Source organism: Capricornis sumatraensis, chromosome 5, assembly GCF_032405125.1.
Source record: "Capricornis sumatraensis isolate serow.1 chromosome 5, serow.2, whole genome shotgun sequence".
NCBI classification, from domain to species: Eukaryota; Metazoa; Chordata; class Mammalia; order Artiodactyla; family Bovidae; genus Capricornis; species Capricornis sumatraensis.
In genome coordinates this window covers 123,934,851-123,951,647 of record NC_091073.1, presented here as the reverse complement: position 1 = coordinate 123,951,647, position 16,797 = coordinate 123,934,851, and the positions used below count along the sequence as shown (strand labels likewise).

Sequence of the window (16,797 nt, the reverse complement as noted above, 5' to 3'; positions counted from 1 at the left end):
ATGTTTTAGAATAGAGGGGAGGAGTGGCGAAGGGGCTTCTCTTGAGAACTGTGTGTTTTGTCACATTCAATTAAAATGGAATGGTGTCACGTAAGCAAGAGACAGAAAGGAACGTGAATGTGTCAACCTGCTGTTAGAAGGCCACTCTGTGCATGAAGTGTGCTCTGACCATCAGAGGCAGAGATCTTGAGCAGCCCCACCCGTGGGCCTGCTGGGACGGGGGTGTGCGGCGCCCCCGCGTCTCCGTGCGGCTCTCTGACTCTGCCTGTTGCATCCTGGGTTTAGTGCTTCTGTGCCTCCATTGACCACAACCCACCATTCTTTGCTTTCTCCTCCCATTTCCACTTTCCCAAGAGTATCTACGAGGGAAACTTTGGGTGTGGCTACTTAAAAGAGAGGCGAGCGTCGGGACTAGTGTTTTGTGAAAATACTGCCTCAGTCTATAGAGCACTATTTGTGAGTTCTCAGTGTTCTTCCTTCTTGTGTTTGGTGGAGGCTGCTAGAATGTGGACTGGGGATTAGTGCCGTCTGCTCGGTGCCGGAATGACGCGCATGCCTTTCCGTCTTGCATGCTTTCCGTTCCTGTGAGTGCTGCTCTCGTGCTTGTCTTGTGAAACGTAACTGCTTTAACTAACATTGTTGACTGCATCTGATACCAAGGTGGACCAGCCCGATGAGCCATGGAGGAGCCTTGGGCTCTGACGCTGCTCCTGGCCCTGAAAATTCTTTTTTTTTTAAATCATCTGAGGAAACAGTGAAGCTGTAATGATTAAAATGGATTTTCTTACGGTTCATCTCAATGTGAGATGTAAATATTTCTTTGCAAGCTTTCAGAAATCTTTCTTAAATCTCCTTTCTCCTCCTGACCAGACACAAGGGGTATCAGAGCTTGGCTTTCCATAAAGGCCCCGTGAACAGTGGTGAGACAGACGCTCACTGCTGCCTGAAGATGCGCCTTCTCCCCCGCGGAGCTCCTGGGGGAAGAAGTGTATGTTGCCTTTACGATTCGCTGCTTTTAAGGAGCTCCCAGAATTCCCGGGGTGGGTAGCTGAGCATTCTGACCTTTGTCTGGGAAGTGGTTTCACCCCTGTGTCTCCTGAGTCTGTGCTCTGGAGCCTAGGCTCCTGGCACTGTTCTGGTCCTTTTAGCAGAGTTAGTCTTCCTTGCTTCGGGCTCAGAGAAAGCCGATGGCTTAGTCCTTAGTCTAGAAACTAATTATTGATTTAACTAAATAGCTAGTGAGATTCTTAAGGCTCATTTGTTTCATTTTTATTTCAGCATGCATACTCGATTTATTCTTATTTTTTTAAAAAGGGGGCGGGGAGCAGCATTTTGTCCCATTTAATGGATGAAGACAGTCAAGCCAAACGAGGGGCGGGTGGGCTGCTGTCCCCCCTCCTGTTGGGGGGTCAGGAGGCGGCGGTTGTGCCTCTGGCTGCTGCTTCCGGTCGCTCCCAGGAGTGTCCCAGTGGGGCCTGTGCTGGAAGCTGCTGCCCTGCCAGCCGAGCTGGCTGTATAGCTACTGTTTTCTGTAGCTGCTCCTTTTATAGGAAATGCTTCTGACCTTGTGTCGGAATTTTTTTAATTGCTTTGTTATATTTAGCTAAGGTGTTGATTTATCCAAACTAACTTTCCTCCTGAGTTATCAAAACCACATACTCTGCGTGATGATTCAAATATAGGTGTCACCAAAAAGTCCTGCAAAATGAATCTGGATAGATTGATCACTTCCCCCCTCTGGTTTTCAGTATGTTGTAGATCTGTCCCTTTGTCAGCTGTCCCCAAAGGCTGAGCCTGTTGCTATTTCCAGCGGAGGTTTTGGGTGGTTGCCAGCCCCACACTCTGGTACCTTCTGCTGCTCAAAACACTCCTCCTGTTCAGTCCCGTGAATGTGCTTTCACCCCTGGTCCCGTCTGGAAAACTCAGCACACAGACCTTGCTCCCAAGCTGGAAAGGGCCTCTTTATCCTGTGGCCTCAGCACTTGGACCTCCTCCTCTGGCCAGAGGAACAAGAGGGTGTTTTCTGACTCATAAAGGCCTCCGTGACCACATGCATCTCCCGAGCACTATCCAAGGGCTCTGCGTGCAGAGTTCATTGCGTCTCAGGCCAGCGGGATCCCTTCTTAGATGAGGTGCTGAGATTAGAGACCAGGGTTGCCTCTAGGAAGCCGCAGAGCCAGGATGCTCTGAACTCAGCCGTGTGACCCGGAGCCCAGTTCTCCACCCTCCTGTCTAGTCCATCCTCGTATAAAGTGAACTTGTTACCGCTTCACTCAGACTGTGAGTTCATAGTGCTGTCTATGGAGTCCGTCTGGGAGGAGTGCTGTTTGCACTGATGCCCACTCCACCTGCAGAGATGCTGGCTGTGTGACGTGGAGCCCTTGGGCGAGGTGCTCCTCCGCACTCTGTCAAAAGTAATTTCAGCTCGCGCTTGGGAACAGCGCAGGTGACTTGGTGGTGAGTCGCCCTAGTGCCGGCAGTGATGTCCAGAGGCTTCACGCTGGGCCCCCACCGAGCTCTGTCTCGCCCCAGGCCTGGGCAGCCTCCCATGCCCTCACATGGCTCCTCTTGCTCGCTTAGCCCACACCAGAGCCTCTCTCCTTGCATCACGTCAGCTGGTGCACGCTGGAGTAACACGCATGCAGTAAGGTCACGTCTGTAGAGAGGGAGCTAGCTGCAGGATGGGTTCTCGATGTCTGCACTCAGCTCTCCTCAGCCTCAGGGCTGCAGTTCCCAGCCCGGCCCAGCCCCACCCCAAGGGGATCTGCTGGACCCACTGTTCCAGGGTGCTTCATAAAGAATAACACTCTATTTGAAGTTAATTCCAACTCGGGTGATAAAATCTCTCATCTTAAATGGTAATCCTCAAAGGATCTTGCAAAACAACTCTATCTTGCCTTTCTGAGGGCAATAAAGTAATGAGTTTTTAAAACCAATAAAAGTAGGACGTGAAGCCCACAAAAATAATTACAATGGAATAGTACAACTTTAAAGCGAGGGGAGCTTCTGAGATGGTCTGATCCGTTTCTGCGTTGCTTGCTTGTAGAGGGGATGAGGTAGATCAGGTCCCATCTTTGCTGTGATTTTTTTTCATGAGAGGATAAAATTCAGAAGGAAGAAAGGTACCATTTGCTCTTCCAGGATATGATTGGCTGGAGAGCAGTTGGGGCGTCTCTGGCCCATTGATTTGTACTTTAGATGAAACCTTCAGCTTAATTATGGTTGAAACGTTACGATTTTTTTCAAGGGACAAATCCTAGGGTTTGTTCGAGCTAAGGAGACCAAACAGAACCCTTTCCTCAGGTGTCATTTTTGGATTTTTCAAATCCCAAAGACGAGAGGGGTGGGAATAAAAGAACAGTGATGTAGAGGCTGATCTGTTTTAATGTTTACAGATTAAAGGTTTAGTCTAAGAAAATCTTGGACATAAAGATACTTTTACAGCTAATATTTACTGTTTCTTTGTGTAATTCTTTGTGGGTTTTGTTTAAAAAAATTTTTGTTCTCATAAGTTTTCATGTCATTAACCTTAACATAAACTCCTCATTGCATGTTTATTAACCCTTGGTATATTCATTTTCTTCTGACTTGAAAGAGTAACCCATTAGAATTTAACCCTGATGTCTTGAAGAAGGCTGCAATTCAGAAAGCTTTAAAGGTAAACTAATAGTTTTCCCTTCGAAAGTTGATGAAAACATATTGAAAGAGATGATGCTTTAACCCATATAGGTTTATTGACAGATTCTTCACAAAGTAATAGAGTAATAATTGCTTGTTTGGTTGAAGAGAGGCTACTTTTATTGTTAAAGAATTTAGTAGTTAGAAGAATTTAAATCAACTTTGATGATAAATTTGTAAGATATCAACGTGGTCAATTAGACTTTTGTCCTGTTGGCCTTAGGCAGCAGTGTCTAAGATGCTTTTAAATCATCTGTACTTTAATTGGATTTGAGTTTGTGAAAATGCTGAGATAGAAGTTCTGTTTAAAATCGTAACCAATTTTAGACTATGATTAGAATGTGTGCCCAGTGCACTGTGACTTCCCATTAAAAAATCGCCTCTTCCAATATGCCACACCAGGGCCATCTCTGGGTCGGTGGCCTCGGGCTTTTGGTGCTGCTCGCTGGGTGGCAGATCTTTCAAGAAGCTGTAAATCTCATTGAATGAGGTTTATTGAAAACTAAGCTCCACTTCTTAAAACGACATGCGCATGTATTTTCTTGCTAAATTAAAAATGTTTTACTATTTTTTTCTGATTTCTTTGAGGCCTTATTTTAAGCTTAAATATTTAGGGGAATGCGGGAGGAGTTCAGTGTAGTTCTTTTAATTCTATGCAAAGGAATCAACAGTGGGTTTTGATCCGTTTCATCCAGAAGAATAAGTTAAACTTCAAAAGAGGAAGACTAGCATTCTGCGTTGATACAGGATTTAGAAAGCCCTTAGCACACTCCACTGAGGAGGGGAGGTGGATCTCCTTTGGAGTACTAGTTGATTAGTGGGGTGTTTCCTTACCAGAACACTGGGAAGGAACATCTCCACAGCCTTGGCTCACCGCTTCTTTGGTAAGGGAAGATTATTGACCTGCAGAGCGTGATGGCTAGAATGAAGGCTCTCCAGTTAGACTAGACTTGCAGGGCTTGAACCCCTGCACAGCCAGCCGCTCGTCAGTGGGCCCTGCAGTAGGCAGCAGAGGCCTCCCTGCTTTGCTCCTCGGAGCGGAGCGGAGCTGACGTTCTCACCCCTGCGGGAGTGCCGAGTTTGTTAACTGAGATTGTGCATTTAAAGTGCCCAGTGTCGCTAGCAGAATCCGTATATTTTTAATTGCTATTGTGTTACCTTATTTAAGCCTAACAACTCGGTTCTGGAAATGGTTTTACGCCCATGAAAACTGAGGTTCAAATAAATGAAATACTTGTAGATCTTAGTAATCAAGTAGAGAAAAGCTAAGATTTAGATTTAAGACAGTCTGACTTTAAAAGCTCCTGTTTTCACTATACCCTGTGTGTCTGTCTGGTGCTGAAGCATTTTGAATATTGCGTCCTGAGATAAGACTTAGTCACTGATGTAACCTTTTTTCATAGCATCCAGAATATCATCCATTTCAGGACAGTCAGCCCTCGGTATCTGTGGATTTTGTATCCACAAGTTCAATCTAGGATCGAAAATACCCTGGAAAAATCTACAGAAAGCTCCAAATAGCAGCATTTACATTGTGTTTACAGCTATTTACGTAGCATTTACACACTTTATTAGGTAGTGCATATAATCTGGAGACGACGTAAATTATACAGAGGATAATACTAGGTCATTTCATAAGTGAAATCTGAGCATCTTTGGATTTGGCATCCTGACGGGGTCTTGGAACCAAGCCCCAGCAGATACCGAGGGATGACTCAACACTGTTATTCTGTATGCGACTGAGACAGAACCCAGGGGCTTCCTTCCTGGCCTAGTGGTAAAAGCCAACTTAGCAACACAGGAGACTGTAGTTTGATTCCCTGGGTCAGGAAGATCCCCTGGAGAAGGAAATGGCAACCCATTCCAGTATTCCTGCCTGGAAAATCCCATGGACAGAGGAGCCTGGCAGGCTACAGTCCATGGGGTTGCAAATGAGTCGGACACAACTTGGTAACTAAATAACAACAACAACAAAGAAAGAAAATAAGGTGCCAGTTAAGGTTTGATAGCGTTTATTTTACACTTACTGAAAGAATTTTTAGACTTAGGATAAACGTTTTTCAGGATGCCATTCACACACACACACACATAAAAGGAAAATATAAGCAAAATAAATTGGGGGAGGCAGTGACAGCTGCCATTCTGCTATAGGTCTGCCCCAAAGCAGGCACTTAAAGTCACCATTGTAAATTTCATTTTGTTTTCAGAAATGTTAGAGTGTTTAGACAAGGGGCTGGGGGAATGTATTTAAATTGATAAGCTACAGTAAATAGGGACGATTGGCTACTTTTTCAGAGACTAATTAAGTGTATAAAGTTAGCTTCAGTATCAAAGACACAAAAGTAGCAGTAGCTTAAGTGAGACAGAAGTGTATTTCCCTTGGATGCCACCGAATGCTGACTTGTGGCTTGTGGTGCTCCATACCTCCAGCCAAAAGGGGCACACAGCAAAGGCAAGACCCCTAGACCATTATGGGGCCACACCTCCCACAAGGGAGATTCAGAAACAGTATCGCTGTCGCACAGGATGTGTGCTCAGCTACGGCCCCAGGGCTCTCACATTAAGGGAAGGAGGAGTGGATTTAGGGGGAAATTAGTATTCTCCCGAAGTAGTCTGTAGCCTTGTTTTTTTTTTTTAACAGTGTTTATTTCATTTTGCAGAATTAATTCACATCAGAAAGCTGAACCAGAAACTAGATTATCACAGTAGGTTCGGGCTAGTAATGTTTTATTCCAATAATCATAAATTTCACGTCTGTCATTGCTACAGTGTTGAGGATTGACTCTAAAATTACTTAACTTAAAAACATTTTGTGACTTTCTTCTAATTTCCACTAACACAAATGTTTAACTGCATCTTCTTGTGGGGCTAAGTTATAAATAAACCTCATATATGTTGCATTTTACCGTGTTTTCTTCTATCAGCTGTCTGTACTAAAGTATGCTTCTTACCATTTTAACTTATTCCTGAATGTTTCTCATTGCATTTGTATCTGCTTAAATGCAGTTTAGATTGATGTCTATTCTTCCAGTCAAAATTACTTAGCAGCTGGTAAGCAAGATTTGATGATTGCTACATGTTCAACCAGAAGATACTAAATTAAAAATGTAAAAACATGCCTCTGACACGTTAGTATTTTTAAGATTCCAACCGAAAAACCTGTTCTGAACCGCAGGCTCTCGCACTCGTCCTTCCTGTGCCTTTCTCTTTCCATTTGTCTCTCTTTATTCCGTTCGTTACCTGAGTTTTCAGAGCTGGGATTAACATGAAAGATTTTCAGAAGATTCCATTTTTCCAGGGTTGCTTGCTTTAAACGTAAAATGCCTTGGCGTTTTAAAATTGTTTGCAAATACAAGTTTCATTGCTTTATGTAGATACAGTTATGGCTTTGGGGGGTGCTTAGCAATTAATTGTTCTCCACTTAAATCGTGTCTAGATACTCCCTGTAGCTGAAGTATCAGAAGTAAATAGAAGTGACTTAATACAAGCAGGAATTCCATTTTTAGTAATCCCTATTTCAAGACATGCTTATTGATTTTATCTATTTTCTCTTTTCGGATAGTCTGGGAAGAAAGTAAACAGCAACCCAAACCCTCTCGTCCAAATGTCCGTTGGTCACACGGCCCAGGAGAGCAAGGTAAGGTGGTGACGCTCTGACTGCCCCTGCGACCTTCCTGCCACAGGCCCCGTTGAGGAGGGGGGGGGTGCAGGTATTGAGACTGTTGTCTTCCACGTCTTTGTTTTGTATTCTCAAATCCATCATTTGATAATGAGCTGCTTAATTTGGAATAAAATATATTCACTTAAAAATAACATGAAAAAGACATGAATTTGTTAATTATGTTTTTGCTTGATTTTATGGGTAGATGACATGGGACAAACTTCTCAGTTTCCTTTGAATGCACTACTAATATTTTGTTTAAAAGACAACGGTGTACTTAAAATTCAAGAAATGAGAATTGAATAGAAGACATTGCTGTTGCTATAACATGTGCTACCTTCAGGAAACATTTTGGGAATTCCTCCCTTTTTTTGACTGCTAACCATTAATTTAAGAAACTTCCTGACAAGCAGCATTCCACAGGCCAGGGGAGTGGGGGCTGTCCATGCAGATGACACGCTGTGGCGGGGCCGGGACCTGGGCTGGGAGCTGCTGGCAGTCATCCCCCTGACACACGGCAGCTTGCATAGTTGATGCCTAGCAGCACAGCCCAGCTGGAGAAGGGGTAGGCTACCCACTCCAGTGTTCTTGCCTGAAGAATCCCCAAGAACAGAGGAGCCTGGCGGGCTACAGTCCATGGGGTCGCAAAGAGTCAGACACGGCTAAGCACAGCACAGCCCAGAAAACAGGTGTCATCTCCGTACGCGGTGCTGGCTGCACTTGTCCACAGAAGACATCCTAGAGCTGATTCAGGATATTTATTTCAGATTCGGTACAAAACCAACGAACCTGTGTGGGAGGAAAATTTCACCTTCTTCATTCACAATCCCAAGCGCCAGGAGCTCGAAGTGGAGGTAATTTATTCGCATGTTTACATAGATGTGTTTATATCTCCACGTCACACAGCATGCAGAGAACTGCCACCACGGACCCACCAGATGTGTCCCTGCTGTGCGTGTGAGCAGCAGGGCGGGAAGGGTTTTCAGTCTTCACCTTCTGGCTGATTGTTCCTGGTGTCTAGGACTGCAGCTGGCATTTGTATGTTGACGTCGCTATCAGCCTTGCTGTGCGGGCTTGCTCTGTAGCTTCTGTGCGGGCGCCCCGGGCGCTGCTGCATGCTGTCTGCTCCCAGTCAGGGCACCGCCCTTCCTCCCTTGCCTCACTGCCCGCCCGGCCTCGGCCCGAGTGGACACCTCTGCCTCCTTCAGGTCCTGAGGCACAGCCTGGATATCTCCCTGTTGCTAAGGCTGATGTTGGAGGAAGTTTCTTTCTACTTCTGCTGGTTTGCTATAGGTTTTTGTCATGAGTGGATGTTGAATATTGTCAAAGACTTTTCTATGATGTTTGAGATGATCATGTGGTTTTTCCTTTTGAAGTTTGTAAATATGGTGAAATGCAGTACTGATTTTCAAATCTTAAAGTTTATAAACCTCTATTGATTTTCAAGATTTAACATTAGAAAGCCTTGCAAGCAAACCTTTTTTGGGGAATAACCCTGCTTACTTGTGATGTAGTATCCTTTTTACATACTCAATTTAATTTGCTAAAATTGTATTAAGAATTTTTGCATCATAAATAAGAATAAAGATGTGTGGTGCAACACAGAGAAACAGAGCCATTATTTTGTGATAACTTTAAATGGAGTCTAGTCTGTAAAATTATTCAGTCACGTTCGTACACCTAAAACTAATGTTACAAACTGTACTTCAATTTAAGAAAAAGAATAAGACGGGATAATAATTTTAAAAGATAATTTTTACACTGCATCCCAGGGATTGAACCTGTGTCTCCTGCATTCCAGGCAGATTCTTTACCTACTGAGCCACCTGGGAAGCCCACTCACAAAATAATTTATAGTAACTGGACCTTGAATTTACAACAATAACTTTTCAAGTTCTGTAAACTTAGTTATTTCATTCTAAAATGCTTTTGTGTTTACAGTTTAAAAAATAAGCAATGAGGCTTTTAGGTTTTCATGTGTAGTTAACTCATTTGGTCATTTTTGTGTAGTCTATGAAACCATCAAAGTTCTCACTCTTTTTGTTTAAACGGTCTGTAGCGTGACAATCTTAACAGGAATAGCTCCTGTTGTAGAGGTGAAGCTGAAAGTTATTATTCAGCAGCCAGATATTGCCACGCCTTTAAAGCAGGTATTGTGGATTCTGAATAGAAAGCGTAAAAGAAACTTAGAAATGTGTCTTCTCCGTGAGTGCCCATGTTTACCCAGCAGAGACTTGGCACAGCACTAGGAATAGGTGTCGTCACCATTTTCGCAGGACTTGAGACGCTTCTCTCGAAGCTCCGGGTCTGCATGGACCGCTGCCTCCGGCTCAGGGCTTTTGCAGCAGATTCTTTGGACGAGACTTTCCATCTCTTATTCTCAGTATGCCTGTGAGGAGGAGATGGCCGCCCTGTGACACGGGTGCCCTGTAGCTCCACTTGATACAGTGTTGGGTTTCCCTGAGGAGCTTTCCTCCTGCTCCATGTATGGACACATGGCTGAGCAGGGGAGGCTGAGCCGTGTCTCCGGCACCCAGGTTTTGGGCCCCCTGCGTGGCCTGTCTCTGTCTCCACGCTGAGCGCTCTGTGTGTTGGCAGGTGCGAGATGAGCAGCACCAGTGCTCCCTGGGGAACCTCAGGATCCCACTCAGCCAGCTGCTCGCCCGCGAGGACATGACCCTGAGCCAGCGGTTCCAGCTCAGCAACTCAGGTCCCAACAGCTCTCTGAAGATGAAGCTTGCCCTCAGGGTACTGAGTGTCCAGAGTGGTTGGGGGAGGGGTCCCGGGTGGACATCACAGTGCCAGACGCAGGGCAGGGGCAGTGTGCAGACGATTGCTGAGGGCTGTGTAGCTCAGGGGAGCCGTGACCAAGGCTTGTGCTCAGACACCGAGGGCAGCGGTGTTTCCTGGCTATTGAGCAGGCCGGAGCCATTCCTCACACTTTCAGATGAATCCAGCCAGTCTTTTTTTTTTTTTTATCCTTTGGCCCAGAAAGTATTGCTATCTGGATCAATAAAGTTTTCTGCTATTGTTAAATTTTCAAAGTCATTCAGAAGGGAGAATTTAATAAAACTGTAAGATGGTAGAGATTACAGGAAAGACAAATTCTGTCCAAAATAGACAATGATTCATTTGTAAGTACCTAAGGAAATGCTGAAAATAAAACTGGCAAACATATGGGAAAGTGCTAAAACTCTCCAATTTTTAAAATGCAAATTTAAATGAAGAACCAACTTCTTAAAAAATTCAGTAGTCTGTGGAGGGTGTGGTAGAAGCAGTCTCCTTGGGCCTGGTCACAGCCCCTCCAGGTGGGACCACAGTGTCTCCAGTGGCGAATCATAGAGCTCTATGTCCGGAAGCCCGACTCCTGGGGCCAGCATAGCACTGGGGCTGTTGGCTGCAGCTTTACTTGGGGAGAGGCCTCAGGCTGTCGAGATGACCCCCGATGCCAGGTGTTCACGTGTAGGCTGCTCGGGGGATGTGTGCACACACAGAGCAGGTACGGAAGGAGCATGCGGGGTGGGGCTGCTTGCACGTCGACCCTCAGAGTCTGGCAGCCTCTCTTTCCGTGATCACTTGTAAGATGGTGGGATGGGGGTCTGTGGAGGAGGAGCTATGACCTGGGCTCTTCCTCCACAAAGCTGCCACCACCCTGCCAAGAGTGGCTGCCAGCAGAGGCCAGAGTGCGTTGCACTGTTGAGTGGTGTGCACACTCCTGTCTTACACTTTCTGTGACGTGGTAGGGTAGCTAAATAGGTCGAATGCTTTGAATGTTTTGTGCCAGGGTTTAAAGAAACTTTGCAAATGAGGATCCCTAAAGCTGTTCACGCGTGAGCCTGTGACCAGCATCAGCGGTTTTCATCCTGTGTCTGTTTTCACCCCGAGGTGCTCCACCTTGAGAAGCAGGAGAGGCCTCCAGACCACCAGCACTCAGCTCAAGTAAAACGGCCCTCTGTGTCCAAGGAAGGGAGGAAAGTCTCTGCCAGGCCTCAGATGTCTGCGTCGCCAGGCTCGGGTGACAGCGGCACGGCCCCATCCACGCCGGTCGCCGGGGGTGGTGAGAGGCCTGGCATGGAGGAGCAAGGCTTGCCCACAGAGGCCGGTCTGCAGGGCCCAAGGGACCTCGGCCGGAGCTCTTCCAGCCTCCAGGCGGGCCCCGCCGGCTCCCCCAGCCACATCTCCGTCAAGGAGCCCACCCCAAGCATCGCCTCAGACATCTCGCTGCCCATCGCCACACAGGAGCTGCGGCAGAGGCTGCGGCAGCTTGAGAAGTAACTAGACGTGCCCTCGCTCTTGCGGAATTGACTCGGGCCCCAGGGGCTCTGGGGGGGAATGCAGTCTTAACCAGACGGTTTCAGGCAGTGTGGCCCTTTTGCTCCCTGAGCCTCTGCCTTTCAGAGTAAACCTGCTGTTTTCTGGTGCCTAGTGTTTGGCTCACTTAAAGCTTAAGTTAAGAACAGTGGGGTGATCCTCAGGTCAGGAAGGCAGCATCTAGAGCGGACCTGTTGGACCTTAGCCCAGGTCACGGAAAGGCCTGGTGGGGCGTGTTTGTTGTTGAGGACAGCCCTGCTCTTTCATGCTGGGTTCACGCCCGCTGCACCACCCAGCGCTTTGTCTGGGGATGCTTGTGTGGATTTCCTACTCACGCCCATTTGTCACAGGTGTGTCCTTGGCTCCCTTAGATAAGGACAGAGTCTGTGGTTACCCTGAGCCTCAGATGTGAGCCTTTTCCTCTCGGCAGGAAGAGAGACTTGCCCTTTGAAGCAGCTTCCTCTGCTGCCCTGCTACGCTTAGTGTGAGGTGGGCCAGGTGGTACAGAGAGAGCACCCCTCCGCCTGCGAGCTCTGTGCTTCAGCCTGAGACAGGCCGGGGCTATGACCTCATCAGATGACCCGCGAGGCTGGGGCCGGGGCCTCTGAGAAAGGAGCGCAGATTCGGGCAGCGCCCGGGTAGACAGAGCCTCAGGAAGACAGAGAGTTGATGTCTGTAAGGAGAGCCCCTGTCTTGATTTTACTTTGGGCCCCAGCTTTTAGGAATTGGGCTATACTGAACCCTTGAGTGGAATGTGAATCCTACTGGTCCATTTGTGCCAGAAGTTTAGACAGGGCTCCCCTTCGTCGGTTTGCCACCTCCTCATGCGAGGGAAGGAATGTGCTCACAACCTCTGAGCCGTCTGTAGAGCTCACTGTCCGCTGTGTCTCCCCAGCGGAACCACCCTGGGACAGTCCCCCTTGGGGCAGATCCAGCTGACCATCCGGCACAGCTCGCAGAGGAACAAGCTGGTGGTGGTCGTGCACGCCTGCAGGTGAGCGTCCTTGCCGAGCAGAGCGGGCAGGCGGGCTCTGAGTAGGGACTGTGATCCTGGTTTTCATGACATTTTCTGTTCACAACCATTCTGTTTGCTTTTAATACTCCCTTAAGTGCCCCCTGTTACTGAGCCTTTAGACACAATAACGGGTGTATTTTTCTGTTTTTGAAGTGTCTTTGGGGATTCAGTTTCCAGAGCAGCTAACAGTTCAGAAGATCCAGGGGGGGTCTGTGGGGTCATGGCAGGAGCAGCTGTAGCCTTTCAGGATGAGCAGGCCGAGGCAGCCCGGGGTGCACTCACTCAGCACAGCACGCGACGGCAGTGCCGCTGTGCGTGCTTGGCTGTTAGTGGCGACGGTGCAGAGCTGGCTGGTCGCTCTCCCTTATGTGGCGTGTCGGTCTCTGTATGAGGCTTGTTGAGTCTCTGCTGTGAGACTTGTTGGTCTCACTAGTAGCTCTGATATAAGTAGGTGACATGAAAATTTGGATGTTCTGAAAAAGTATTGGAAACAGGGAAGAAAAATTAGTAACGTTTAGAAACATGATTATGTGAGCGCGTAGGTCAGTTCAACACGTGCTTATTTACTGAGCACCTCCTGTGTTCCTGCTGCCGAGGTGCTTCCTCGGAGAGCTTCCAGAGCAGCAGGCTGGCCAGACAACCCTCCTCTGGGCTTTCGGGCTCCTTGAGATGAGTGAGCAGTTGGAAATGGCTGCAGGGACAGTTGAGCCTGGGACACCGTAGGTTTGAGCAGTGTGGCTACACCAACAGGAAGATTTTTTTTCAGTCCTAAATATCACCACTCTACACCACTTGCCATTGGCTGACTCCGCGGGATCAGCCGGTTCTGAACCACATAGGTCCTTAACCTCTGTGCAGTTCAAGATCAGCTGTAGTTAAATACTAGGTGTGTTTGGCCCGGTTGTTGGGACAAGAGCAGCAAGGAGGAGGTGGGCATGTGTCTGTGACAGAAGGGTTCAGGGGGACGAAAGGCAGAGGAGGGCATCCTTGGCCTGAGTAGAGGCCAGGGAGTGGTCCTGAGGACTGCAGCTGCACGGCCTCCGGGGCCTCCCGGGAGGTGACCGCGTCCCTTCCTCTCCGGGGCCTCCCGGGAGGTGACCGCGTCCCTTCCTCTCCGGGGCCTCCCGGGAGGTGACCGCATCCCTTCCTCTCCGGGGCCTCCCGGGAGGTGACCGCGTCCCTCTCTGGGAGGGCCAGTGAAGCAGTGTGCAGGGCGATGCTGTGGTTTCCCTGTTGGCAGCAGAGCAGGGAGTCAGAGCGTCCCCCAGACTCTGGGCTGAAGAGACAGGCTGAGGCCACCTCCGTGGCTGCTGGAAGCCCGTGAGCACGGGAGAGGACAGTTGCCCCCCTGAGTCCTCAGCACTGGGATAAGTGCGAGCGTGGGGGCAGGGAAGAGGACAGTCGCCCCCTGAGTCCTCAGCGCTGGGATCCATGCGAGCGTGGGGGCAGGGAAGAGGACAGTTGCCCCCTGAGTCCTCAGCGCTGGGATCCGTGTGAGCGTGGGGGCAGGGGAGAGGACAGTAGCCCCCCGAGTCCTCAGCGCTGGGATCCGTGTGAGCGTGGGGGCAGGGGAGAGGACAGTAGCCCCCCGAGTCCTCAGCGCTGGGATCCGTGTGAGCGTGGGGGCAGGGGAGAGGACAGTAGCCCCCCGAGTCCTCAGCGCTGGGATCCGTGTGAGCGTGGGGGCAGGGGAGAGGACAGTAGCCCCCCGAGTCCTCAGCGCTGGGATCAGTGCGAGTGTGGGGCAGGATCTCACTCGCTTGCTCACTCGCTCGCTGCCGTGTTTCTAGACCTAACACCCAGTGTTCCCTGGTCTGTGTTACCAGGAACCTCATCGCCTTCTCTGAGGATGGCTCTGATCCCTACGTCCGCCTGTATTTGTTACCAGACAAGAGGAGGTCGGGAAGGAGGAAAACACACGTGTCGAAGAAGACGCTGAACCCCGTGTTTGATCAGAGGTATGGTCCACGCTGCAGGGCGGACGTTCCACACCACCCTTCAAGGAAGGCCTGGTGGTGCCTGTGGGGAGGCTGACCGAAAAACACCTCCCTGTGAGCAGTCGGGGGCTTGTTGATAGATTTGAGTACCACATGGATCCTCAGACCACACCCCAGCAGCCTTGGCCTGCACACATGTGGCTGGACCCCAGTCCACATGGCTCAAACACCGCCGGCATCTGGGGAGACGACTAGTTGAATGATGCTGACGTCCACTGATCCAGTTTACATTCCGTCGCTGAAAGTACTAGCTGCTCACCGTGCCTTCTGACCTGTGGCTGCACTTAAACCGAGGCCAGAGACCAATGAGCAGGCGCCGGTCTCGGTCAGCCACAGCCGCTACAAGTTTGGGGACCCACCTGCAAACCCGGGGGTCAGGCTGCTCACTCTGGGAAGACCAGCACATCCACGTGTCCCTGCGAAGCCTCCGACCTCGTCCTCTGCTTTGCCAGCCTGGCTGCTGGAGGCTTGTCCGGCAGCCTCTGGCCTCAGCCGCCAGGAGCTGCCTGCAGATGCCTCCTCCACAAGGCTGCTTTGAGGGCGCTGGTCTTCTTCACACGGGGCTCGGAGCTCTCACCCCTCGGTCTGCAGGGGAGGGACTAGCCTGGCCTGCCCGGGTGTCTCACACCACAGCCTAGGTTTTTCCCCAGGAGTCAGGCACTGTGTGCACACCGGGGCCACAGGGTCAGCTTCGCACGTTTAGGGCTCCAGTCTCCTGTTGTGTTTGGGAAATAATGGGGGGGGACGCGGGAAACAGTCTTCCTGAAGGGCCAGGTTTAAACATCTAGCCGAAGAGATCACTTCTACGATAAAGAAACAAAGATCATGTTTGGAGTGGACTCAAAAACCAATGTCAGTTTTTAGTCACAATAAAACAGAGCAAAAGGGTGGAGGAGTGTAGGGTGATCCTCTTTTTCTGCTTCAGCTTTGATTTCAGCGTCTCACTGCCAGACGTGCAGAGGAGAACCTTGGATGTGGCCGTGAAGAACAGCGGCGGCTTCCTGTCCAAAGACAAAGGGCTTCTTGGCAAAGTACGTTTAAAAAGTTCTGCATTTTGCAAAAACTAAACTCTTGACCCAAAGTATGCGTTTTAGACTGGATTTATGCACATGGGTGACCCACGCCAGCTAAGCTGCTGTGAGTGGTCTGAGTCAGGGTCGATGTGGATCGTCTCCACTGACACTGCGTGCTAACCTGCCAGCAAGGCCGTTTGTTGGCTGCAGGAAGGGCCTCTTGGGTATAATCGACCATAGGTCATGGGTGGATCTTACGGGTGGAAAAATTGAAAAGCGAGGCACCCAAAATGCAAGTTGCCAGAAGCCACTTCTGTAGGCGTTTTCTAACCGACAGGTGCTGGTTGGCCTGGCATCTGACGAGCTCGCCAAAGGCTGGACCCAGTGGTGAGTGTCCCCCCGACAGGCGCGGAGCCTGCGAGTCTGCTCGGGAGCCTGGCCCCCGTGACCGCGTGTCTGCTGTCTTCCTATGTCTCAGGTACGACCTCACAGAAGACGGGACGAGGCCCCCCGTGGTGACGTAGGCCGCCGCCAAGAAGCCCCGGCTGCACCTGCCCGCCCTGCACCAACAGCCCCCACACACCCCCAAAGACACACCCACGCTGCCCCGCCCCACACACCCTCCCCCCGCCCCCAAAGACACACCCACGCTGCCCCGCCCCACACACCCTCCCCCCGCCCCCAAAGACACACCCACGCTGCCCCGCCCCACACGCCCTCCCTCCGCCCCCAAAGACACACCCACGCTGCCCCGCCCCACACACCCTCCCCCCGCCCCCAAAGACACACCCATGCTCTTCTCATAATTTCACGGACTTGGTTACTGGCCCCGTGATGGTTTTATAAAATGTCGGTATTTTAGGCGTATTTGGCCAATATTAGCATTAAGTTTTGTATGTTTAAATTTCCTCTAGTATTTCAGCAGTTGTCACGGTGTGCATAGCATAGCGGCCAGCTGTTGTGTGTGTAAAGCTATATGTCGGCTGTCTCTCCTAGGAAGCCGATGTATGGACCTGCTTCTTATTGCCTTGTTTTGTATATCACTGAGGTGTACTATGCTATATAAATGGACTATTTTTTATGATCTCTACATGCTGGTTTGAAATTCAGAGAAAATGGATC

The 16,797-nt window shown here is 49.5% G+C and overlaps 1 protein-coding gene across 1 annotated transcript in view; it reads left to right on the top strand.

The window, feature by feature from the left end:
• ESYT2 (extended synaptotagmin 2) overlaps nucleotides 1-16,339 on the top strand; it is an 80,934-nt gene extending 64,595 nt beyond the window's left edge. The window contains exons 14-23 of the mRNA XM_068972752.1: nucleotides 3,596-3,658; nucleotides 7,241-7,315; nucleotides 8,107-8,193; nucleotides 9,938-10,087; nucleotides 11,225-11,610; nucleotides 12,546-12,644; nucleotides 14,492-14,623; nucleotides 15,588-15,693; nucleotides 16,013-16,062; nucleotides 16,154-16,339. Of these exons, the coding sequence (XP_068828853.1) occupies nucleotides 3,596-3,658; nucleotides 7,241-7,315; nucleotides 8,107-8,193; nucleotides 9,938-10,087; nucleotides 11,225-11,610; nucleotides 12,546-12,644; nucleotides 14,492-14,623; nucleotides 15,588-15,693; nucleotides 16,013-16,062; nucleotides 16,154-16,199 (1,194 nt within the window). The 3' untranslated portion in view covers nucleotides 16,200-16,339. The remainder of the gene's footprint in view (nucleotides 1-3,595; nucleotides 3,659-7,240; nucleotides 7,316-8,106; nucleotides 8,194-9,937; nucleotides 10,088-11,224; nucleotides 11,611-12,545; nucleotides 12,645-14,491; nucleotides 14,624-15,587; nucleotides 15,694-16,012; nucleotides 16,063-16,153) is intronic.
• The last annotated feature ends 458 nt before the right edge of the window (nucleotides 16,340-16,797 follow it).